This window comes from Opisthocomus hoazin, chromosome 21 (genome assembly GCF_030867145.1).
Source record: "Opisthocomus hoazin isolate bOpiHoa1 chromosome 21, bOpiHoa1.hap1, whole genome shotgun sequence".
In the NCBI taxonomy this organism is placed as follows: domain Eukaryota; kingdom Metazoa; phylum Chordata; class Aves; order Opisthocomiformes; family Opisthocomidae; genus Opisthocomus; species Opisthocomus hoazin.
The window spans coordinates 2,994,043-3,019,028 of NC_134434.1; the positions used below are offsets into that span (position 1 = coordinate 2,994,043).

The window sequence follows — 24,986 nt, forward strand, 5'->3', positions numbered from 1 at the left end:
GCCAGTATACAAGTCTGTCTGTATTTGTTCTTCTTTAGAACCTTGCAAGGTCAGTTTCAGGTTTGCTTTCACTGTTTGGATAGTGAATAGAGCTGTACTAATTCAAAATGTAAAAAAGAAATGCAACGTGGCGTTCCTTTACATAGCATCTTCGTCTCCTGTACAGTTATGAGCGGGGAAGGCAGTCAGTGGTGCTGCAATATGTGACTCTAGGATGCATACGGCATGGTATACAGTAAGAAGAATGTACCAAGCTGGAGGAGGGAAGAAAAAGTATGGGAGACATGATTTCTAATTAGGTCAGTGATATTTCCTTACAGAAATCTCTCTTCTGTGTACCCAGTTAAATCCTATTTCCATTACTATTCATCTGGGCCAAGGAGAATGCTTTCTCTCTGTCCCTACTCGGTTATTGCCTCACTGCTGCAGTGCAACCCTAGAGAATAGGGTTCTCACTTCAGAGAGCAGTCTGGCTCCTTACGGCCTGCATGAAGTGGGAGATGCTGTAAGGTGGACATGGAGCCTAACTCGGGCCCTCACTGAGACACCACCCTGCAACGTCCTGCAACTGCTTCTGGCTTGTGCAAGGTTAGTTCAGTGATCCCAGTCCAGTTTTTACAGCACTTGTGTCTATTCCAAGAAATGATGGTCACTACTAACTCTACTGATAACCAGCTTGGGAGTCAAGGAGAAATAGATACCAAGACAAGGCTTCCTGAGGTTAACATCTAACCGGATTCACACAGCCACCTCTCAGATTACACAAAACCCAGACACAAACAGCTATCTGGCCACTCTTGCTGTGAGCTCGTAACACACCCCAGCAGGAGCAGAGCTGCTTAGCCAAGTTAAGTGGATCAGACTCTTTCAGCAGGAAGCCTCCTAGTAGCTACTTCCCAGAATCACCTTGACTTTGGACAAAGTGCTCCTTCAGGTGTCCCAGGACTACTCAATGTTGTACCATATTTCAATACAAGCAAGGCTCTCCCAGAGCAACTTCATAAAACCAGAATTTGTTTACCAAACAAGATCACAAGGAGAGCATATGTTCACCAGGGCATCAGAAAATCAGCACGTGTTACATTCACATTGAAAAATGTTGCCATAGACAGAGGTGTGAAAAATTAAACAAAACACAGACTTGAAAGCCAGACATATGTTGACCATTTTCAGTTGGTGAACACATACTGCTCTCTTACTGGCAAAATTATAGCTCTGATGTCTTATCCAGCATAGAGTAGCAATTAGTACAATTACAGCTTACAAGTCATGAACTAAACCTGAACAATGCACTCTGTGGTTGCTAGTCTGCATTTAGATTGGGCACTTCTGTAATCTGGGCCTCTCTCTGAAACCTTCTCAGCACCATCAGCTCCTTCCAAGGTCAATGAGAATCACGGATACCTAGTGCTTTGCAGAGCAGAACCCCTGAGATTTACAGAAGCATTAATTGCTTCCATCCCATGCTGATTAGGCTGTCTGTCTCCTTAGAGGAGAGATGATCTAGTGAAGGAGGACAGAGTCAAAACAAAAGCAAACATAACTAAGTCAACCCATCATCAAAGACAGAACATAGCCAGAGGATTTATAGTTTAACATCACCATGTCACTTGCTCAGGCTGCAAGAACAACATCTTGGTTAACTCAGAGGTGGGAGCGAGTAAGAGATGTCTCAGGGACACCTTCCTTAGTCTAGACAGCAAAGTTATCAGGCGATTCATTCAGTATTTTCTTCTTCATGGACATGCAAGACCTCAGCCATAACAGTGCCTTAGAAGGCACAGGGCACGGTTTCCTCAACATTAAACAGTATTTGGAAGAAGTGCACTCACCCCAGCTCCTCACAGAAGTTCACAATGGCATCAAAAGCTGTCATCACAGCTTTGTCAGATTCTTTTAAGGTGCCTTTTTTTTCCTGAAAGTAGACAGGGACAATAACTATAGTCTTTAACTAAAGTATAAACAGATAAAGAAACTCTAGCAATGAGCAAATCCAACCCTTCTGATCAATATGGCAAACAGGTCCAGATACCACCCTGCCTCTGCTCCACATCCATGCCTCTCTAACAAAGCTGGAGCTGGGTCTGGCAGCCCTCTCCCTTCCTGCTTCACTCCCTTCTGCTACCCCATGAAAGAGGGCCACAGACAGCTCTAGACCCAGAAAAACTCATTTCATCTTTGCATAGTCAGAGGTCGCTGCAGACAAGAGGCAAACCAGATCAGAGCAAAGGCAGCATATCTAGGCAGGTGGATACTATTCTGCAGATCTTACTTGGATGTTAGAGAGCTCCTTCTTAATCAGGAAGCTGACTTGGTCCCGATCATTCCTTGAGTAATAGAGGCGGCAGCAGGACGGCTTCCCATCTCTCCCAGCTCTGCCAGATTCTTGGTAATATCCAGCCATTGACTTTGCAATATTCCAATGGGCAACAAATCTGCAGGTGGTAAGACAACAGGAAACATAAGGCTGCGGATTTCTCAATCACTGCATACATGATTGTGTTGTTTGTGGACATCAACAACAGTAAAAAATAAGGCAGCAAAAGTAAAAAAGACAGAGGATCTAGCAGAGCAAGGGATTTTGCATGCAGAAATTTAAGTCCTCTTAACGCATGAGACACAAGGAAAGCAGCAGAGCCATAAGAAAGCAAGTGCAACTGAACATGTGAGCAGGATGTCACTCCAAATGACGGAAAAGAATGAGCACATGAATATCCCAAACGTGCACACAATTGTACAGCTATGAAGAGTGAGAATAAGGACACTGATTTAAGGAGTTCGGGACTTTTTCCCATAAAATAAAATTTTTAATTAAAAAGTCCTGTTTATTTTGTGGAACACAATTTGAACATTATAGAACACAATCTGAAATACTTTATTTTAAAAAGACACTTCTTTGCCAACAAGGTCTGCATGGGAAATTCTGTCTCACCTAGCTCACTTGTAGATGAGGGCACCCTTCCTAGCCAGCAAATATGACTATGAATCCTTGCTAAACTGCATGTAATCTCTGAAGGAAGGTTTTCAACACACCACTGCAAGACTGCTTTAAACCTGCTTGCACCTGAATATTCAGCAATTCAGCTTATACCTGCATTGAGAAGATTTTACAGTACACTAATGCTCCCAATGTTTTAAATACCAGTCTGCCTCAAAAACAGCATGTCCCTGAGGCAGGTAGGATGCATATGGGTGTGGCAAAAGATTAATGACAAAAGCAGGCAAACATGTTTCTCCAAACACAAACATTCCAGGAACAGACCAGGCAGGAAGCATCAGAGCCCTACACATTTGATCCCCATCAGGATGTTCACTGCAGGGATCGATAAGTAAGCTCAAACAAAACTGAATTAGCAGTGAAGAGGGAGGAGCAGATTCCACCAGAAAAAAGAAACCCCTCTGTTTTCCCTTTGCCCAAGAGTCACCTCCAGAAGTTGTCAGACCTGATCTTACTCGGTAACATATACATGAATACTCAGAACTCTGCCAACACAGAGTGAAGGCTAAGCAGCAGTGTCTTGTTGCCTGGGCTCAGGTATAATGTCCTTCGAGCTATTAAAAAACACCCTGTAAAGAGTCATTTTAACTCCATTCCTTGGAAATTAACCATATCACAAGCATATTTCAGATAGATTTCACTCTCAATCCTAGATGACCCACAGAGGTCCCTTCCAACCCCTAACATTCTGTGATTCTGTGATTTCAGCTACTCTTTGCCTTTTTTAATGACCACTGTACTGAACAGGGCAGAGTGGTTTCAGCAGGCCATTAATTCATGCTGCTCTCCTAGGAGACTTCTCATTTCTCCATTGGGTGACATGCACCAAGCAGGAGAATAGTCTGTCATTGCTACGGGATCCTGTTATCTGGCAGCACAGTGCCATGGAGAGAAGAATGGCACAGTTGTGAACTGATGTCATTGTCTCAGTGATGTCCTACCCCTCTCCCACAGTGTTCAGAGCAATTGCTTTATGTGGATTTTACAGTAAAGATCAGGTCTGTGTGGGGTGTTGCGTGAGCTGCACCTAAGTTATCCCTCTTCTAATTGATCACAGCTCACAATACCAACTCAGCACAGCTATACTGCGGTGCAGGAGTTCTAACAGCATAGAACAGTTATGGTGACAGTTAGAAGTCCCAGAGGAACAGCAATTTAAAACACGTGCAAAGTTTCTGTCCTTGGCCTCGAGCTGTATTTTTATACAGTTATTGCCTTTTGTGAACTGCTTTTTTTTCCCCCCCCTTTGCATTGCAAAAGGAGATCTCTAAAAAAAGCTAGCTCTGACTATTTTAGTAGATGGTGTATGAATTATTTTATGTACAGATTATCTTCCCTCTGCTTTTCAGCAGCAACTGTTGCACTAAGAGAAGTGAAAGGGACAGCTGTAATTGCATTGAGATGGCTCTTTTTGAAACCCTGGAGGGTGTGGCCAAAAAAAAGCATTCCTCCAACGTTCTTCGTTTTGAAGATGACGGGCAAAGAGGAGCTCTGGTGCCTTGTTTTTAATTTCTTTACAAAACCCTTCCAGGTTTGGTTTTGCTGCTTCTAAGATAAAAAAAAAAAAAAAAAAATTGTGGGTTTTAGCAAGTGTTCATGAGGCATTTGAGCCAGGTGTATCAGGTAACAGAGAGACTGAGGCTTTCTGTTCCCACTGCTCAGGTTTCAGTTCCTGGTGGTGCACAACCTCAGCCTCACACACCTGACATTTGCTTTGTCTACTCCCATTCCAAAACTGATGGTTGCAACAATAACAGGGATCTTCTCCTCCATCCATTCATTCTGGACTGAAGTCCTGTCAGCTGCCTTGAGTCCTGGGAAGGGAAAAAGAGGGAAGGAAACAACAACCAAAAGAAAAAAGCAAATAAATGAGGATTTTCTTCCTCCTCCATCACCCCATTGCGAACCAACCCCCTCACTAAAACTGACTGATGTACACGCTCCTCTCTGCCCATGTTTAAATTGGCCTGCGATCAGGCAGAAGTCAGCAGCAGCTGTTTCTATTCCAAAGAGAAAAATTCAGAGTCCTCTGGGATAAAAGCAGTTGTTACATTTAGGCCATGCAAGATCCAACAAACCCAACAGTTCTGGATTGAAGGGAATGCCATTCTGTTGAAGGCTGCACATTTACCTCACAGAGCTGACGCGTGAGCATCAGACACATTGCAGGCCATGCCCAGATAGCTGTTTTCTAGGTAGCCCCAACCCAGGCCTTAAAGGTGGCACAGTTCAGTTCTACCAGCTACTGAGAGATGCAGCTTCCAGTACCTGCGTGATACGCCTTGGCTTTCACTCCTCGGTAGCTCAATTCAATAGCCAGCTGGTCACACACATCCCTCATCCTGCAGTACACAATGCCACAACCGGAGTACACCTGGGCAGACAGGAGAGAAACTCCATGACACTGTCTGAAGCCAATCAGCAATTAGTACAGTGCAGTCATTAGTACAGTGGAGACAGCAGGGACGCCAAAAGCTCATCTCTTCTACAAGCCGATTCCCCAGCAACTGAAAGATACTGTGGCAGTGCAACAGTAAATCAGACGTAAAGAGAGTTTCCTTACAAGTCCTACAGGGCCCAGCATCACCCAAATACCGTCCCCCGATCCTCTCCCAGCAGGCATAAGGCAAGAAGCAGTTTCTCTCCGCCTTACAGATAAACTCAGGTGCAGAGGCTGTAACTGAGTTGCTGAGAGTTATTTGGAGAATTAGAACAAGAATTCAATACAACAGTCCAAATCTTCTGTTCACCCTTGCCATGCTAAAAGAGCAGAATGCAATCAAACATACAATGATCACCTGGGACATAACAAACCAAGACAGAAATGCTAGTCACATATTCCTAATCCATTCTCTTTTAGACCAACCCTTTTCTAAGGACAGTTCCGAAAGGAACACAGCCTTCATATTCTACCTCTTTTAGAGGAACTAAAAAACATGTGTGAACACTTTTAGAGTAACTAAAAAATATACACGTGAGCACTTTCCTCCCAGGGACCTCCTCCTTCCCTGCCACAGACCTGTCAGGGCCGTACCAACCACTGGAAGTTCAGTGACCATTAAGGTAGATTTTGTTCAGTTTAGCCTTTTTCCCCAAATGTAAAACTCACCCCCGTGGTGTTCTTCACTTCAAGCGCCTTCAGACAGAAATCCTTCAAGTTGGTGTACGGATCAGTCAAGAGCTCTTTGAACTGCACATCATAGAACAAGTTAGATCTGAAGCAAGGAGTCTTGAATGTGGAAAGCGGCTGCTTTAGTTTAAGCGCTGCCACAATGTCATCCTGGACCTGCTTGGTGGCAGTGGCAGTCAAGGCAACACACGGTGTAGCGGGTATGCGAGTGCGCAAGGTCCCCAGCCGCAGGTAGTCGGGTCGGAAGTCGTGTCCCCACTGGGAGACACAGTGCGCTTCATCGATTATCAGGTAGGACAAGAGGTTTCGGGACACCAGAGAGTTCAGCGTAGGCTGGAAGGAAGAGGCGGCTGCCATCTCTGGGGTGATGTACAGGAGCTTTACTTGAGGCTTCTCGCTTGCCAAGTCAGCCAGGATGGTCTTCTTTTCCTGGGCAGAAAGCTTGGAGTTCAGAGAGCAGGCTTTGATCTTCAGAGCCAGCAAGTGATCCACCTGATCCTAGAGTAAACACAAGATTAAAATTAAATGAAAAGCAAATGGCTATAAACAAAGTCACCATCACCAATAAAGACTACTAGGGAGATCCAGTTGAGGGCCCAGTTTCCACCTCCAGGATCGAGTCCAAGGACAACAGACACCTACAGTCTGGGTATTCAGAACTTCAACTCTAAATGCCTTTATCTTCAGCTGCGAGCATATCTGTCCAGCTCTAACATCCAACCGCATTTTTGTGCATCCAGTCACTTTAAGACAGTTTTTTTGCTGCTTGGGAACACCAGCAGGGATCTGTGCAAAATAACTCATCATAGCCACAGCATACACAAACAAGCCACCGACGTCTGGGATTTACACTATGAAGTTGTCGCAGATGGGAAATGCACAGCACCGCCCTACCATAACAGAGTGCGTTTCATTCAGAAACAGCTAAAGGATGCTACAAACACAGCCGAGACAGGACGAAACACAAGAGTCATGCAAATCACCACTGCAACAGAACCAAGTCTGGATGAGAACCACGCCATGAAAACCAAGAAGAAAACATGGCATCACAGCCAGATACATCCAGACGAACACTGGGCACACAAATTCACCTCCCTGTCCCTGCACTGAGCTGTTCACTTGCACTTGACTAGCACATAACATTTCAGAGGATATGAATAGTCCTGGAAAACTGGTATCTCGTTATTTCACTCAATAATTGGTTTCAGTGATTGATTTAATATCCACTGTTTTCTGTTCACAAAGTCAACTCTCAGCATTCCCTACTATACTTCCCTAAACCATATTGACTAAACTCTTGAAGTCCAGCTACACTGAAATACATCATGATCATTTTGGGCACAGCCACCCCACCTCAGGGCTTGATGAGAAGACCTCTGAAGGCTCACTTCAGCTCTGTTCCCTAAGACTCACTGAGCCCATCTAAACCAATTTGTCACTCTGGCACATTCTGCTTCACCTGCAAATCTTGCCAATGGTAATTTTTTTAACCTCTGTTTCACCGATAAAATATTGTCTGTGCTGAAGTTTAATCAGAAATCCTTGCACTTGGAACTAATTCACTATTTATAACACCATTCTGAGATGTATCTCCAAGACTGCTCTTAATTCTTAATGTGTATTAGACTGTAAAGGAGTTAAAAAAAAAAATGCACAAAAAGCCAAACCCAAACCAGCAGCCTACAACACCAGATATCATGCAATGCTAACCAGATGCTTTACAGAAGCCTAAGCAATGCAGTCTACAGCTGCTCTTACAGGGAAGTGTTTCTCCCAGCAGGTGATGAAACAGTAGAAAAGGCAAAATACAGAAAAAACCTAGTCTCATAGATGAAAGTGCTCAAGGAGGAGCTCTGCTAAACCAGCTTCTTCCCATGACAGAAAGACTCATGCAACAAAAAGACATTTTGATGCAGAACAAATTATGCCTTCAAAGATAACTTCATCATTCCCAGAGTTATTACTTTGTAGGTAAAATAGCAGTTTTCTCCTGTTTGGTTTTTCTTCCAGTTTGGTCCATTTGAGGTACTCTACTTTGCTGCTTCTCTATAGCACACTGGAGGTAAAAGACAACTGGAGAAAACGGAGAAAGGCTCAGTTATAAAAACCACCCGGTTATATTAAAGAAGAAGAACCTCCTTTTAGAGAGCCGCATAGGATCATACCAGAGTTACTCTGCGCTGCAGCTAACTTGCAGTCTCTTCACCTACCACCAGGGCAATGAAAACACACCGAGACATCAAGACGAGAATCCAGAGGCAGGCCAACAGCAGAGACTCGTGGACAGAAAGACAGGAGGCAGCTGCGCCTCCAGCGTCTCCCGACCCCCTTCACGGGCTGCTCTGCCACAGCTAACAGGAGACAGTTACCTGAATCAGTGCAATCAGAGGTGAAATGACAATGGTGATGCCCACTGCCAGAACTGCAGGAAGCTGGTAGCACAAGGATTTCCCTGCCCCTGTGGGCATGCATACAAAGACATCCTTCTCGCCTGCAAAGACAACAGAAGAAAGCTAAAGGTTCCTGAGTGGTGGCGAGTTCCCAGGGCTCTGTCTGGAGGGGTGGGCACAGTGGCTCATAATCTCTGAGAAACAGCATATGTGTGCGCATACCGTATGGCATACCAACAAAAGACACTTCATTTTAGGTTCTAAAAGCATAGCAATACTTTGTGTGCCTGGAGCATTTCCTTCAAAGAATCTCTCATCACTTCGTAAACATTTAGAAACAGCCTTACAAAAGTACCAGAAGATACACAGAAACCAAGACAGAGAAGTTAAACAAGCTATTCGTGCTAATTCTCTTCCAGACGAGCTGCTTGCTTTCATCTTAGACCTCCAGTTATCAAATTACCAGCCCCAAGACAGATCTTTACCACATCCTCCTAAAGCTAATCCCAGAAAGGTACCTCATAAGAAATCCGGGTTGGAAATCTCAGCCACATAGATAATCTCCCGCAGTTAGTGACTGTCACTGTACTGAGCAGTATCCACTTCAAGTCAGGGAGGTGCCAGTGCATGCAGTGTTAATCGGCAGCGACACCCCGCTGACAGAACACTGCCTGCTGTCCCTAGCACGTCTGCATAGCTGCCTGCGAGAGATGGAAACTGTAACTATATCCCGAGGGCTGAGTTTGACTCTGTTCTGATTCACACTGTGAGACCTGCCAGGGGAGCTGATGGCTGGCAGCTTGCGTGTGTGAGCTGCCTGTCCAGCCAACAGCAGTATGCCAGTGGACAAGTTAACGCCAGCAAAATCACATTTCTGATAATGGCTGCATGATTCAGAGAACAGATACAAACTATGCCATGAAATCAAGTCTTCTGCTGGTACCATCTCTGTCTAACGTTGTCTACAAGAACAGGTTTACTCTGAAAATGTACAAATGTAAACAGTTTTGACCTCGTCTGACCATAAACACGCTGGTGGATACCTGCAGTGGAGACACCAGCAATGCTGCACGTTAAGGTTTCCTATTTTCTGGTTGATGCAATAGGAGTGTTTCAAAACAAATACAAAGGAGAACAGGCAGGGCAAAGCCGTGTTCAGAGAGCCTGTGTGCAGCACACGTGTTGTAGTTTAACCCAGGACAACAAGCTCATGCTCCTACGCCTCTGAAACGACCTCAGAGCCAAGGAGGCCGTGGAGGGCCGGGTCCTGCCTAGTCCCGGTGACACGTCTCCTCAAAACAGGCAACCAACTTCCGCACTGGCCCCCACACAGCAAGATGGAAAACCTGACGTGTTCCGCATCTTTCCGACGCTGAGCCTCACCTCTCGCCACAGTCACGGTCGCGCTCTCCTGCAGGGAAGTCTTGAAGGACTCAAACCCAAAGACCTTTCGCAGAGCTCTCCGGACCCTGCCCTCCAGGCCCGGGGCAGGCTCGCCGCTCATCTTAGAGTTAAGCTGGGAAGCGTGACAGGAACCGATGCTCGACCCCAACGCGGCCACCCTCCTCCGGCCACGGCCTGCCCGCCTCTGCCCGAACCCCTCCCCCCTCCTCTCCCCCCCCCAAGGATGCCACCCAGGCCCCCTCGCTGGAGGGAACCCCGGTATCGCTGCTCCTGGGACAGGCCCAGGCCTCCCGGCGGGCCACGGCCCGGGCTCAGCTGGGCCTGGGGCGGCTGTAGCGGGAGGGCGCACGGCCTGTATCCCTCCGCCGTCTCCTGTCCCGTGTGTGCGTGTGTGTCTCCCCGCGCCGTACCCCTCCGCGCCCCGACCCCCACCCTCTCGCACTCGGTCAGCGTCCGGCAGGTGCTGTCGCGGCGCCGAGTGATGACGTCAGAAAACCTCTTAAAGGACCAGCCCCCTCCATAAACACCCCGCGCGTCTTTTATCCACTCCTCTCCTCCCCCCCCCCCCCCCAAACCCTGCTGCGCCTCGCTGAGGGGTTTTCTCCTCTCGCCGTACGCGGGCGCCGGAGCTCTCGGCCTCAGGAGGACGAAGCAAGACGGAGTTGCTATGGCGACTGCGCTGTTGCGTCATCCCCGCGCGCCGGAAGTCCTCCGCGGCGGAGGCGGAAGATGGCGGCGGCGAAGCGGAGCGTCCTCTCCTCATTAGCGGTTTACGCCGAGGATTCGGACCCAGAGTCGGACAGCGAGGCCGGGACGGGGGGAAGCGATGGGGGAACGGCTATGGGTGAGGGCAGGGAGGGGACCGGGGAAGGCAGTGGGCCGAGGGGGGCCGCCACCTTCCCCTTCCGTGAGAGCAAGGCCGCGCTCGTTGCCGCCTGGCCTTTCCTTATGGTTTTCCTTTTCCCTTCCTCTTTAGGAGAGAAAGGAGGCCTGGTCTCGGTCGCGTACGGAGACGACGACTTCACGCTCCTGGAAGGGGACGAGGACGGGTATGAAGAAGAGGATGACGAGAACAGCAGGCAGTCAGTAAGTATCTCTCTGCGCCGAGAGCTTGCCCTGATCCCTCTCGCGTGTTGCAGAGGCTTTTCTCTCTCCAAAGGAAACCCCCGAGTGGCAACCCGTGATGGAACCTGGAATATCTGACTCCTGGAGTGGGTTTCAGCACTTCCCAAGCACGTCTTTTCACTTTCTTTTCAAGTAGAAAGCATCTGCCTTGAAACCCATCAGCAGCTTGGCGCAGCTCGTGTTGCTTGTTACTGTGTTGATGCCATTTGAGTCTTTTGTGGGAAAAAGGCTGGTACAAATTAACAGCCATGCTAAATGAAAATTATTCTTTAAGTGTAGTTGACATATATGAGAACCTTGTAAGAGGAACACGCTGTTGCATGGTCAGCTTGAGGATTGAAAAGAATAAGGTTCTGTAACGTCTTAAATTATTATTTTGTGTATAACTCAATCCACTTACTACATCAGGTTACCTTGATGTAGCAGTGTCCTGTCTAGACATGAGTCCCTTTTGTTTGTCATGGGCGCATGGCATGTGATCCAGTTCTTTTGTCTATCGCAGAGCCAAAAAAAAGTAGGGCTGTGTTACTGTTATCTTTCCTCATTGATATCTAGTTTGTGTGCATTAGACCAGTGTCTTATGAGACACTCGCTGTTTCTGCCATCTGGTTTTCCAGTAGCAGACAAGAAATCTGTCAGTCTCCTGTTCTTGCTTTTGTTCTGCTGCAAACTGGAGAAGGTGCAAGCAACAGCATTCAGGGTCTGCTCTTGGCATCTGGCTTAGCAAAGCAGTGAAGCTTTTTTACTGCTTTAGTAATTCTTCTTTTTATATTCAAAACTTCTAGACCTCCCCTTCAGTGAGATCCCTGTAGCTTAAAGGAAGTGGTAGGTGTGATACAGATGGCTGAGATCAGCTGTGCTTAGTTAGCATTGACAAAAGGGCAGGTAAATGAAGTAGTCTTTATTGAACACACAATTTTCAGTCCAGGTTGCAGCTGCCCATCATCTGGGAGGTACAGGTTGCTGTTCAGATAATGGTAATTGATCAAGTCAGTCTGCTGTTAGCTAGTAGGTGTTGCATATATTTGCAGTTACTGTACAGATGTGTGCAGGTTGCACAGGGTGCCTTCTGCAGTCTTACTGCAGGAGAGCAATGCTTAGCTTTTTGCATTAAGTATTCTTTGACCAGAATCAAGAGCTTCCTTGATATTACTTGTGCTAGTAGCTTATACTGGTTAGAGGTTTATTTAGAAAGCAGTGTGAGTTGGATTCAGGTGTCCTGGGCTTTTGTCTAAACAACTCTGTGCTTATATTGTCTACCTTAACAGTGACTGAAAAGCCTCTCTCTGTCTTTTCAAAGGTAGTTCTCTGTAATGCTGCTTTGTTTGTTGATGTTGTTTCAGTGATGTTCACTGCTAGGTTCGGAGGCTTTGGGAGCCATTTCAGTTACCTGTCTATAACATGAATGATTCAACCCATTGTTGCTTTGTTGAAAATGACTTTTATCTTGATAATATAGGTGGGACTGTGGAGGGGAGAGGAATCTCATTTGTGATAAGCACCAAGTTACTTAGTACTATGGTTTGGTTTTAGTTCCAAACATACTGTTATTAAACTTTGACAGTAAAGACTGAATTATTGGCATATGTGCATGTTTCGGAAAGGTAAGCTGGAGAGTAGCTGAAATGAAGGAGTTTGATCTCTCACTTCTGTGGGATATGTGTGTTAATTCAGGCAATTAAAATTTATTGACATTATCATGTGGTAATTCTCTAGCTTGCCTTGCCAGAACTTGCTCATGTGCTCATACTCCGAGGTGGGCATTTCGTTGTAAACTCTTCCTTTCAGTTGCATGTAATCATCTCGCTGCTTCTTTGCTTTTCTTTCTGAAGCTGAAACACCAAGTTCTTATTTTGGGGCCAAAGTTGAAATTTTTGGTGAAGTTTGAGGGGAAAAACCGTTCTGCTGAGTTGTGTGAGCATGAAGAACACTTTCTGCTCCTCAAACTTGCTTTGAACCCAGAGTATGTAGTTATGTCTAGAAACACATCTGACTTGAGGGTCGCAGTGAAGTAGCTCACAGGGCAGTGGAACAGTAGGCTTGCCTACCAGCTGGGACTGAAGCTGGAGCGAGCTTCTCATGAGGTGTAGGATTTTACACAGAGCTCAGTTTAGTATTTTAAGCTCTCACAGGGCAAAAATTTGCCCCGTTCTTTGGTTTATTTCTGGGTAGAAATAAAAACTGAATGGAGTCTGTTACCTAAAACAGTGAAATTTGTCAGTTGTTCCCTTCTGTGCAAGTCCATGTCGTCTGCAAATGAGGCGACGAGCGCGCTACACAAAGAAGAAAGGTGTGGTGTCAGCTGGCATCACTGAATCTTTGGCACTTAATGCTAGGCCAGACCCTCACCAAGCCTGCATGTTCGGCTGGATGGCAGGCCAGCGGTGTGTCCTCTGTGTGTTGCTGATGTGTGCTTGGGATTATTATAGGTCTTGCAAATGCTGCTTTTTCTGGGAGTACTGCGAAATGGGGACGAGTGCAAAAAGCCTGCCTGCCAACTGGAAGAGACAGAATTATCAACTGACAAATGCTTTTTTCCCAGTTCTGTTGCTTCTTATTGTCTAGTTCTGAGCACTCAGGAGCTGCTTGAGTTTTGCGGGGGACATCTGCTACTGAGTGATGCTTTTGACTAAAAAAAAAAACCACCAAAAACCAAACAAACGCTTCTTGTCCTGACTGTAGGACTTGTTTTCTGGTCATGAGTGGGTGGGGCAAAACTACCTTCCATGGAAAGGGTCTCGGACTACTGCTGGGCTGCTGAGTGCAAGCCCTTTGCTGTAAGTGCGGTTACTTGCCAGGCCTGCTCTTTAAGTTTAATCCTGTAAATTCTTGTCTTGTAGGAAGATGACGATTCAGAGACTGAAAAACCTGAGGCTGGTGACCTAAAGGTATTTGGAAGTGTGGTATGGTGGTGGGGGGGAAGTTCAGTACAAGAGGAATAAGTCTTAACAGCATGGCTTGGTGTTCGTTTGTGATCTTCTGTAGCTAGTTTCATACTTTCCCTTTTGTAGCTGTGATGTGTTCTTTTTGACATTAGTTTTGGCTTCTGCAAAAGTTAGTTAACCAGTTAGGCTACAGGCTGAGTCATGATCAAGATTTGCATTCATGGATTTAGTCATTTTGTGCATTAGATCTGAGGTAGGCTTTCTGATGGCATCTCACTTATTTTGCAGGCCTCTAGGAGATGTAGCATTCAGTACAGAGTTCTCTTATGACCATTGTTAGTTGGAATACCTTCTTCATTTAGAACAGCTTAATGAATAAATGATCTTATGCTCCTAGAGGTCATGAAATGTATTAAAATCAATTCAGTTGTCTCCAGCTCTCTTTCTGTCCTTCTGAATGAAGCTGCTTTGTAAAGGTGGCATTTAAAATTTAAAAAGTGAATTAAGATCCGTAGATGATGGCTGTCATAAATAGTTGAAGTCGTCTTTATGCTGGGATTACATCTTGTTTCTGCTGAACGACAGCTGTTTAACAGCACGTAGAAACACACATCAGGCTGCAAGCTGGAAGACAGACAAAAGACCAAATCCATTTGAAACTTTAGAGAACTGTGCTTAAATTTCCATGCCAGGTCAATCCCCCATGCAATGTTAGCAGTCTTGTGGGATACCGAGTGAGTGACAATTGCAAGGGCCTTTAATTTACCCAGTGGCTTCCTCAAAGATGCAGTCTCTAAGCTCTGCTAAGGAAACCAGAGGACTGTGCTTCAAACTGAAATTCTTTAGAGCATTTGAAGTTGCCTAGGACAAGATGAAGGCAAATGAATGTTTTTAGCCATTCTGCTTGAATGAGTTTTATAGCAGCGCCTTCTTCCAATATCCGCAGTATTTTTGTGGGTTTATAGTGATAAACAGTTGAAAATCTTGGTAGCTGTACTGCAGCTGAAATCTCTTGCATCAGTGTGTGAAATACCATTAATGTCTTTGGCATACAGGTAGGAGGCACTTGAAAATTAAATTTATTGTCTCCTTTCCTTGTCACAAGAAAAAGAAATTACGTTTTTTTTTTTTTTGGAAGAGAGGAAAAGATAATGTCTCACTTTTGTCCTTTTTCTACTTGTGAATTTTTGCCATGGTGGCTAGTAAGCGTGCTAGCAAGATGTTTCTGCAAAAACTGCTGGATTCAAATGTGTACTGTGGAAGAAGAATAGATGGGTTTTCCTTAAAAGACAAATTTGTTGTACATCACTAGGGCCCTGTTGGAATCGTGCATTTCTGTCTCCTCTAAAATGACTCAAGGACTTCAGGGCAATGGAGAAAACCTCTGGCAAAGAGAGAAAGAACAAAATCGGGCTATAGCAGCTCTTGTCTGAGTCGTAATGCATTACAGAAATCTTACCACTAAATGGTACGGCTACTGCTTTAATATGTTGCTGATGTTTCATGTTGTCTTGTTTGAAAAGCCTCTTGATTTCAGTGAGTTCTGTGTGCTACTGTCTAGGTGCAGTTTGCCCTTCTGAAGAAAAGATACACATGGCCGTGGAGCAGTGTTTCTGCTTCAGTGGGGAAGCAAAGAAACACAATGTACTAAAAGCATTGGTATCTCGGCTACACTGTGCGGTAGGAACTCTGCAAGAACTGAAAAAGTAAATTAAAGTTCAACTTCAAAAAAAAAAAAAAAGTAATTCCTGCCATCCTAGCATGGCATGAAAGGTGAGGATTTGAAAAGAATAGCAGGGAGGCAAATCTGAACTTCAGCGGTTTCAGATTTCCATGTCATCCTTCGCAGATGTCGTCATACATAAGTGAAAAAGGGAATAGCATCCTCTGGCCTCTTGCGTTTTTTTTAATTTTAGCTAAATCGCCAGCTGGCACTTGGGGCAGAGGTAGAAGCACACCTTTGCTACATGGCATACGGCGAGGCAGCCTGGCGCTGTGCTGGTGACAGAGCAGGCACGTTGCTGTACGGCATTCTGTGGGGCACTGGGGGAGTTGCACTAGCCATGCTGTTAAGAAATTCATTCGGGATGGGGGGAGATGGAACATGGTTGTGAAAATAGTTTCACTTCGAGCAGTTGCAAATGTTTCCTATCCCCCTTTTCCACCAAGTGGCAGTGTTCTCCTCCTCCTTCCCCTTTGCTTTGAGCTTGCAGTATCTATGACAACAAGTGGGTAAGAGTTGTAGTTGCTGTAAATCCAAAGTGTGGCAAAGTGAGGCACTTGGTTCTAACTTGCTAACACTTTTGGATAACTTTGTTTTGTCCCAGTGAAGTGCTGTAGTTCTTGCTCTGACAATTTCGTTGTAAGACATCATAGACCTGGAAACATATTTAAATAGGTATCGTGGGCTCTATATATATGGCTAGGGCGTTTCCAGGGTCTGAATCTGACTGTACGCAGAAGGCAAATCCTTAAAAATGCATGAATGAGGTAAAACCATTGCAATTCATTGGTTAATCGTTGTCTTTTCAAGTCCTGAATATACATTCAGCATTTTTTTAGCGTTTGCACAAATCACAGGTTTGTCCTGTGATTTGGCCTCGTTCTGCACTTGGATAGCAGCAGACACAAAACCTCCAGAAGGTTCAGCTGGTGGCAGTTGTGGGTATAGACTCTTGTCACCACAACTGAGGAGGCTGAAAGTGGGGAATGATAGAAAAATTGCTTGATGAAGTGATGGTGGGGCGAGTGGAATTTGGAGCTTTCCTCAGATACCCCTGATGGGGAGATGTTTTTCTACCCACCCTATGGTGTTTATATTTATCTCAAGTTTTTGTCTTGATTCCAGGGAGTATGCTCTTGTTGACCTTCATCAATCATCTGAAAGCGTTCTTCCAGAGCAGGCTTGTGGCCCATAGGATTCTCTGTTCCTGAGCACCTGTGAACCAGTCCCAAACACTGTGTGCTTGCAGCGGAAAGGAGAATCCTCCTCTTTAAGTAGCAAAGTCAGGTACCTTGCATCTTGTAACTGCATTTTGAAGTGCTTCAGGGACTCATGGAAAATGGGAGATTCAAGTCTAGGTAAAACTAATTGCTCTTCCAAATTTCACTCTGGGAGGATGTGCTCAGGCTCAAGAGCGGGGTGTATTTGTTAGTGACCAAAATCAGTTCAGGGGTCCCTGGTTTTAAGTGAGCAGTCACCAACTGTAAACAAGCAACTGTCTTAAAAGCACTTCAGAAAAAAAGCCTTCTGCTTAGAAAGAAAAAGACATGGTCAACAGATGCTGCTGGCAAAGGCATGGTCATAAAGATGGAATCCCACAGCCTGGACAGGTTCTTTATATCTCTTCCTCAGATAATGGAGCCATGGGTACAAAACAAAGGGCATTGTGGAAACGGGTCTGAAATTTGGTGTTCTGCTGGCATTCGTTTGGAATGACAAGGGTTAACAGTAGTGAGTGCAAGTTGCTTGGGCTCTTGCCAGCGGCTGGCTATGGTTACAGCCTTGATGCAGTAACAAGATACAAGCCTTCAGAGCTCACTAGATGGACCAGCCCTGCAGGAAGAAGGAAAATGAACCTTAGATGAAATATTGACCTTGTGCTCCAAGTCTCACCTGAGGGGTTCTGTACTTCATATTGTAGGGCTGGATGAATAACAGGTTGCAAGCCTTGACCAAGGACAGAGCCCAGCCCTCCAGCTTGGCTGACTGGAGTTTTCACAGAGGGAAATCATTAACTCTTGAGCCTTGATTGTGGTAGCAGGACTAGTCAGTGCAGGAAAGCTGATAAATCCTGCCACTCCCTTGGCAAGTGAATGCCTGACACATTGTAAGTTTTTCAAAGCAGGTGGCTACTTTGATGTTTTTCTCTTCTGGTTTTGTTTTAAGGGTCCCCTCAGTGTCGTTGTGGCATTGTATGGACAGGCAGCCAAACTGGGGTCTAGCAGAAGGCTGTCAAATTTTCTGAGGAACACTATGTTTCCAAGTATGTCTAAGTACTACCTCTTGATAATCATCCACCCTTTATTTTGTTTAGCTTTTATTGATCCAGCATACCTGTAAAGTAATTTTGCTGTGTTATGATGCATAGATGTGTACTAATACTTAGAGGCTTCTGATTGCAATGGTTTTTTTATCTTGCCTGCCCATTAACCTGTTTGTTTAAATACCAAAATTATCTTGATTTAAAGGAAAATCAGCAAGTGCTAAGAACCAGTAAATGGGTGGGGGTGTGTGCGGTAATGTAATCCCTGTAATTAACTCTTTATTTTGATAAGGCATATTCATTTTTCTGAATTCAAGATACATTAATCAAGCCAGATTCTCGAAAGATGTCTGAACCTACTCAGTAATTTTCACCTGAAGTACAACTGTTTTGCGCCGAATAAGGGGAAAAAGTGTGTTTGGGAAAAGCTGTAGCAGTGAAGCACTGCTGTTCCGGTCCGGTATTCCACAGCAAGCTGTGTAAAAGGAGCTGGCATTCGTGAGCTTTAGAAAATAGTTTGAATCTTTTACTTTGGTGGTGGCAAATTATGAATGTTGCTTAGGAAATACCAGCCCTTGATGCTTTCAGTTGTTGAGAGGCAGTCTTAAAAATTCTACTTAGAGTGTGTTAAAGGTCAAATAACTGAAGAACACGTATTAAAACTGCTGTTCCCACCCCATAACGGTGCACTCTGTGGTGGCTGAAGTCGCTCTGGATTAGTCTTCCTACGGTGGCTGGATCTGGTAGGATATGATGCGTGTGTTATAAAAAGGCACTCCCAATGTCTCATCAGAAACAAAAAAATCTCATTACGTTCTTGGGGGGGGGGGTTCTGCCTCCCTTGTCTTTTGATGCTGTCTGGGTCTGTATTGGCCTCTGACGGGCAGAACTGGCAAATGAGCAGCTGTGTTTTAAAAATGGCCTTGTGTTATGCATGACTGTCCTGCATACCTCTTTGTAAATGCTTTCAGAGCGTGAACTGTGCAGTTTCCAGGGCTAGGGTTAAGGTTAGATCTCCAGTGTTTGGTTTCCCACTCATTCCTTTGCTTGTGAGCACAGCCTGAAGGTGCCAGGGATAAGCACTGCAGTCTCAGATTCATCTTTTTGTATATTCTAGCTTCCTTTTAATATAATTGTATAAAATGCTGTCTGTGCTCCCAACTCTACGTATTTTTCCCTCATTTTAGGTTTGGGACACTGTTTTCCAGTGCTGTGTTGAGGGAGCCAGCAAGTTTAGCACCTAAGCAGTCAGCGTGATGTGCAGAGCGCGCTTAGTTGGAGTAGAGTTAACTCAGCTTCTAACGCTGTCCTCTACACTGTTACAGTGAGTGCTCAGGCATGAAAAATGGGAACCAGGTATCAGCTGTTTTAAACTAAGTGGTTGACCTCAGTTGCTGCCAGAGAATATCAGCGGCGGTTAAACACTTTTGCATGCAGGGAACAAAATAGCATTCAGCATCTTTGAATAATTTGCCCCTTACCCCACATACTTGTGTGTCTCCAGCTCTGTCTGCCTAAGAGGGAGATAGATCACAGCATTGTTGGTCTCTGAAGCTGGCTTACCTACTTCAGAGCTGCTGGCTTCAGTCCAGCTCTTGAGCTGTTTGGAAGATGAGACATGTCCACGGACATGCTTGTTCCTTCCTCCCCGCCAGGCATACATGCTGCAGCAGACTCTTCACTCCCTCCAGTACTAAATACCACAGATTATTGACACAGGTGTGGCTTGCCATTCTCCAAGGGAAGAGCCAGGGTTTTCTGTTTGTCTTTAAACTTGAAGAAAAGTCCTTTCTGGAGCTGCTTGCCCTTGCATATTTCACCTGATAAAGGTCTAAGTTCTTCAAGTCCAGTTCTGTTGTTGCAATTATTTCTGTCTGCTGTACTGAAATAAGCTGTTCTGAATTTGCATGTTGGTGCGTGTCAGTAAGAGTCTGAACAGTTAGCACAGATGGAGGATTGCCTCAAATACCAACAAATAGTTGAAAATAGGTTCTTCCATCTTCCTGTTCTGGTTACAGAAGGACCAAAATCTGCAACAGCTCCGTGGGATCCGTTCATGGAGAAGCACATATCCCAGTGGGGATACTTGCTTTTACACCTTGCCTCCAAACCATGAAGAAGAATTTTTAGGACTGTGTACTAGTAAAGAAAGCTTGTGCAAGAAGTTAATTTTGTCAGCCCTCCAGAGCCTTTCCTTTGCTGCTGTCAGGCTTAAGATTTGTCACAGCCCAGCTTCACCTTCTATTTGATTCTGCATCGAAGTAGCTTGACACCTCAAGCCCTGTCACGTGGCGCTGATATTTCACCTCTGAATTCCTGTTTCGCTGTAGAAAGCAAAAATGAGTTGAAAGCAGAGTTGATGGGCTCTGCCGAGCAAGGCACATCTCTGCAGACCATGGTGGCCTCAGGTGGAGACTGCTGGGAGCTGTGCTGCTGCTGTGCTGCCCCCGGGGTTGGGCAATCTTCCGTGCAGGCTGTTTTGCCCATTGACACCACTGTGCCCAGGTTGGTGTCTGTGCTGTGGAGGGGCTGTGCTCTGTGGTCTTGTAAAGCACCTGCACAGGGTGATCTGTGAATGTTAAGCTTGGAGGGCCCCTAGCATCAGGGGTGGAGAAGGAGAGAGGAGGCAGCCAGGGGAAGCCAGTAGCTTTGGGACCAGGGTGCTGTTGTAAGGCAGATGTTATTAACTGTACCTCCACTTGGAAAGCGAGAGTTCTGGCACACAGTTCCTTGGCTGGAAATTACTTCTGACAAATAATCTTTGTCAAATATTGAGATAGCATATGTCAGGTGAACGGAATCAAGTTTCGAAGAAGCTATTTAAAGGCTTTTATGCTATGAATGCTTCCCTTCTAAAGCATTTTCTCACTGAAATGACTTGCCATATCTTGGTGTTTTTCGCTGGTTTTTCAATGAAATTGAAATGAAGGTGGATTTTTAGACATAATTTAGCTTAAAAAGTAAAAGGCAGCATCAGCTATTCAAGTTCTTTGTTTTGATAAGTTGCTTAAGGAATGTCTCAGGAGTTGACTCTTTCCTGACTTGTTCTTCCTTCCCTTTGTCTGTGACAATAGTATCTCAAGATAGGTAGGTTTGTACAGACTAGACAACAGTGTCACTGAAGGTTGGATGTATCGTTTTTTTCCTATAGGTGGCTTATTGCTGAGTGTCTGTGCTTCTCTTAATATCTAGATCTGGGTCCCTACAGTTTTTTTCTTCGCTAAGTTTCTTATCCTGTGCTGGGCACTTTGCCTGGAGCTATGTATCAGAACTGGCAAACAGGATATGGCTGTAGGAAATGGGCTTGTTTCAAGCTTTCTCTTGGGATTCTCCTCTCTCACAATAAAAGAAAAAAGAGGGGGGCGAAATAAAAGCGCTGTACTTCTGTTCCCTTGCTCTCTGTTCCCCAGACACTGAATACACTTGACATCCACTCTGCTGCCCTCAGCCTGGTACCACACCAGCATCAGGCATATCTCGTGAGCAAGAAATGGAATAGTTCTTGTCATGCACTTATTAAATGAGAAGTTTCTGGTGTTCTCTTCCCATAAGCACTTCTGCTCTTTGTAGTAAAGGAAGAACATAATCGCTAGGATGTGCCTTTAAAAAAGAAAAGAAAAAAAAAAGGAAAAAAAAAGGAAAAAAAAAAGAAAAAAGTACGCAGTTCGGCGTTGGAGAGATCTGTTCTCTTGCTGCCTGCATGTAAACACTTAACCCGCTTGCTCTGACAAAGCCATCAGTAGTATCAGCTTAGATAACTCTTGTAACAGTTTATGCTAAGTTATAGAGTTTCTTTCCATCATACTCAGCCAAATGAGGCTGTTGATATGTTAGGACTACAAGAGATAGTCTGAATTGTAGAGAGGAGGAAAAATTGCAGGAACTTATTGCTGGCACTTGCTCAGGTGAGAGAAATCCACTGTAACAACGATTGCAGCAGCAGGTCCACTGGCTATTAGAAGGACTGCACTGAAAAATTCTCTGCATTAATATCTTCAAACTAATCCACTAGCACGACAGCAATGTGACTGGTCTATACATTTTGTGGCTGTCAGTTTAAATTGGTGTTAAATTTCTTTATGTACAAACAGTCAGGTGAAATGGTTGGGGAAGAGAAGAAGTACTGCAATGCAAGAGCATTCTCTCTGAAAAAAAGAGAAAATATTGTTGAGGTGTACTGTGGAAGCATCCTAGCTAGTTTTTTTAATACTAACTGGAAGTCAGTGGTAAAATGAAGCTGTAGGGCTAAGCTGGCTGCAGGTTCAGGAACGCAGTTGAGCAGTGGCAAATCTGTCATTGGTTTCTCCACTTCTTACAATTTGCATCTTATTTAAAGCAATCAGTTTCTGGTTTTGTGTCTCTTCTGCCTCCCTGTTCAACCATTTCTTCTTGTAGTTTGACGTATACCTGCACTAACATATGCAACTGCTTCCATGAGAAATTGATGGATGAATTTATACCTTTTGGCGACAGTTAATGCCAACTGTTGTGTTCCACGTGAGCTTTGTACTGGATTTATGGATCTAGTTTCAGGAAGGATTTAGCAAGCATTGTTGTAAGTCAGTCCATTCTTTCCATTAAAGCTGTTTCAGGCAAGCCTTTCCAAACTTGAATTCATCAGACTCAGATTCATATTGTTTTTGCTTCCTTCCTTTAATCTCTGTTCCACACTGCCAGGATTGTGTTTGGTTGTTTTTATTTTCCATGGAACCTGAGCAGAGACTGTTTTTATGTAACTGAATGGAAACACTCTATGACTGAAAAGATGGTCTGTATTTCACTTCAGCAAGGTGAAATCTTAAGCCAAAATGCAGCGCTCTCCCTGTGTGTGTACACACACCCCCCCCTTGCTTGCTCTTCTGTAACTGATTATGGTACATGAACATGGAACCATCAAGCTGGATTCAGTCAGTCAGGCTTTTGCAGGCAGCGACATCTTGCCCAGGGCTGGAAGAAAGCATTTATCTTTGGGAACTAGAAAAAATAGAAAACCTTTTCCTGAATGCACACAGGAATAGTAATAGAAGCACTGTTTGCTGCTGTCGGTGCACTGGTGTGCGGAATTACTCTTAGAAGCACAGAAATTATGGCTTATGTTAGTGGTCAAGTTAGATGTTAATGTGTTTTTTTGCTTCTTGTTTTTTTAATATTTTGTCTTTGCCCATAGCAGTTTGCCCTGTATTCAGAGGCTGCTCTTTGTTAGTCTCCAGATCAGGGGAAGGGAATCTGCCTCCTGCTTGTCTTGCTGTCTTTCAGTCCTCTTCCAACTTGGCTCTGAACCACCACGGCATCCCTAGACTCCTTTCAGTGGGTCTGTTGGAGCAAGGCCGTCTGGCTTTAGGCCCTGAAACAGTTGGTCTTGTGAGATCAAGGCTGCAAAGTAGATAGCAGCCAGAAAATCAACTTACTGAGTGTGTGAGAGGAATAAAATACAATACTGCTTTTTTTTAACTCAATCTAGCAATTCTTAGAGGTCATCATGTAATACTAGATGGGATAAAATGGCTAGAGAAAATGAATGAACACAGGACACGTATTTGTTGTATTTCTATGACGATAGAGAGAATTTTCAGCATAACTGATCTGTCCAGGCTGGCTGCACAAGTGATTTCAGAGATGCTCCCATACAGCCCTTCAGAGGTCGGGCTTGAGAAAACTATGTACTGTTTGAAAGTGCCACTAGTGAAGTCTTAAATTGTTATTTTTACGTGATCAAGATCCAAATGGAAGTACACCCAATAAATGGTGCCTGTAGCTCTGGGATACTTGAAGGCTGTAATGGCTCTCATGTATTTACTCTGACAGAGAGATTTGACATGAATTCCCCTCTGCTTGGAACCACTCACCTGCTTGATTATGTGCTCTTCATGTGGGATACTGATACATAGCGTGGGGAGTATTGATGATGTAGTAATCTACAGAAAGATTGCCCTAAATGGATTTAGGTAAATTCTCTACTTAAAATTCAGTTATCTTCCAGTTTTTCTATTGATTAATGTTTGGATTCCTTTAGAAATCTCTTGTCTGTGTCTAAATATCTCTTCCATTTCACAATGAAAAGATAGCAACCATGCAGTATTTACTGTACTTCGTTACTCAGTGATTCTCTGTGTCATTCAGCTTTATATTGGATTAGATCTGCATAAAATATGGTGGGGTTTTGTTTTTCTGATTTTTTTTTTTTAAATACTGTCTTTTCTAATCAATTCGTTGTATTCAACTTGTGTCTCAGACTTAAATTAGCCTTAAATTAGGACAGATCTTGTTGGGTGATTATTCCAGTGAAGGTTTTTAGACTGTCCTTAAGTTCTGGATAGACTGTCTTAAGTTCAATAGATACTTGGAGGTTTGAACAAGACTTCTTAAATCTTGCATCTGCCAAACTGTATGTCTTCGGTCGAGTTGTCGATACTTGCCTCGCCATAGTGTGAGACAGTAAACTGAGCAAATATGAACAAGCACTATAGGAGGAGTGGGTCATCCCTTTGTTTTCTGCAGGCATTTCAGAGGCTTGAAAGTCGTCCCACTTGATGAAAAGCTGTGTTGATGTCTTCAGCTTGTTAATGATGGAGCAGTGGGTGTAGGTACGCAGTAATTCATCAGTAAGCACAATTAATATCCTCTGGGCAGTGAGGTGTGGCTTTAATATGTTAATAAACTTGTTTTCTTTTGCTTGGTGTAGCTCGGGGGTTTCTGATGCCTTGGCTCTGGCCTGAGGGTGTGGAGACTAGACTTGCTAGAGCAGCTGTGGTGAGACCAGTGTGGGCGATCCGGCTGGGTGAATACACAGTGGCAGCCCGATAGGACTGGCTTTATTTAGCCTGTTCTAAATGGGGTGGCCTTGTGCTGTAGCTGTAGGATTAAAGGACGCAAATTAGAAAAACAAACTTATTCCTGGTGAAAGCAAACTTACTGATGGTTCTGGAAATTCATAAAACATACTATTTAACGTATCTGACATCTTAGAGATATTTAACTAGTGTAAGGTATGTAACAGGAGAGGCTTTGGCTGTTCGGTTATCCCGCAGAGTATTATTTTGTTTCCTGAGGATTGTGTGCTTATGCTTG

The 24,986-nt window shown here is 44.6% G+C and overlaps 2 protein-coding genes across 6 annotated transcripts in view; one reads left to right on the plus strand and one right to left on the minus strand.

The window, feature by feature from the left end:
• RECQL5 (RecQ like helicase 5) overlaps positions 1–10,603 on the minus strand; it is a 42,689-nt gene extending 32,086 nt beyond the window's left edge. For 2 of the 4 annotated variants that reach the window (XM_075440605.1, XM_075440602.1), the window contains exons 1-8: positions 10,539–10,603; positions 9,902–10,034; positions 8,498–8,619; positions 6,108–6,626; positions 5,267–5,372; positions 4,701–4,812; positions 2,273–2,435; positions 1,833–1,915 (exon numbers count right to left, since the gene is read on the minus strand). In XM_075440605.1, the coding sequence (XP_075296720.1) occupies positions 1,833–1,915; positions 2,273–2,435; positions 4,701–4,812; positions 5,267–5,372; positions 6,108–6,626; positions 8,498–8,619; positions 9,902–10,022 (1,226 nt within the window). In that variant the 5' untranslated portion in view covers positions 10,023–10,034; positions 10,539–10,603. Of the gene's footprint in view, positions 1–1,832; positions 1,916–2,272; positions 2,436–4,700; positions 4,813–5,266; positions 5,373–6,107; positions 6,627–8,497; positions 8,620–9,901; positions 10,035–10,364; positions 10,396–10,538 lie in introns of those variants that run through there. The other 2 variants (XM_075440603.1, XM_075440604.1) reach the window with 2 other exon arrangements.
• Positions 10,604–10,611: 8 nt separating this feature from the next.
• Positions 10,612–24,986, plus strand: part of SAP30BP (SAP30 binding protein) — a 30,780-nt gene continuing 16,405 nt past the window's right edge. The window contains exons 1-3 of one of the 2 annotated variants that reach the window (XM_075440607.1): positions 10,612–10,766; positions 10,899–11,008; positions 13,888–13,935. In XM_075440607.1, the coding sequence (XP_075296722.1) occupies positions 10,652–10,766; positions 10,899–11,008; positions 13,888–13,935 (273 nt within the window). In that variant the 5' untranslated portion in view covers positions 10,612–10,651. The remainder of the gene's footprint in view (positions 10,767–10,898; positions 11,009–13,887; positions 13,936–24,986) is intronic. The other variant, XM_075440606.1, reaches the window with a different exon arrangement.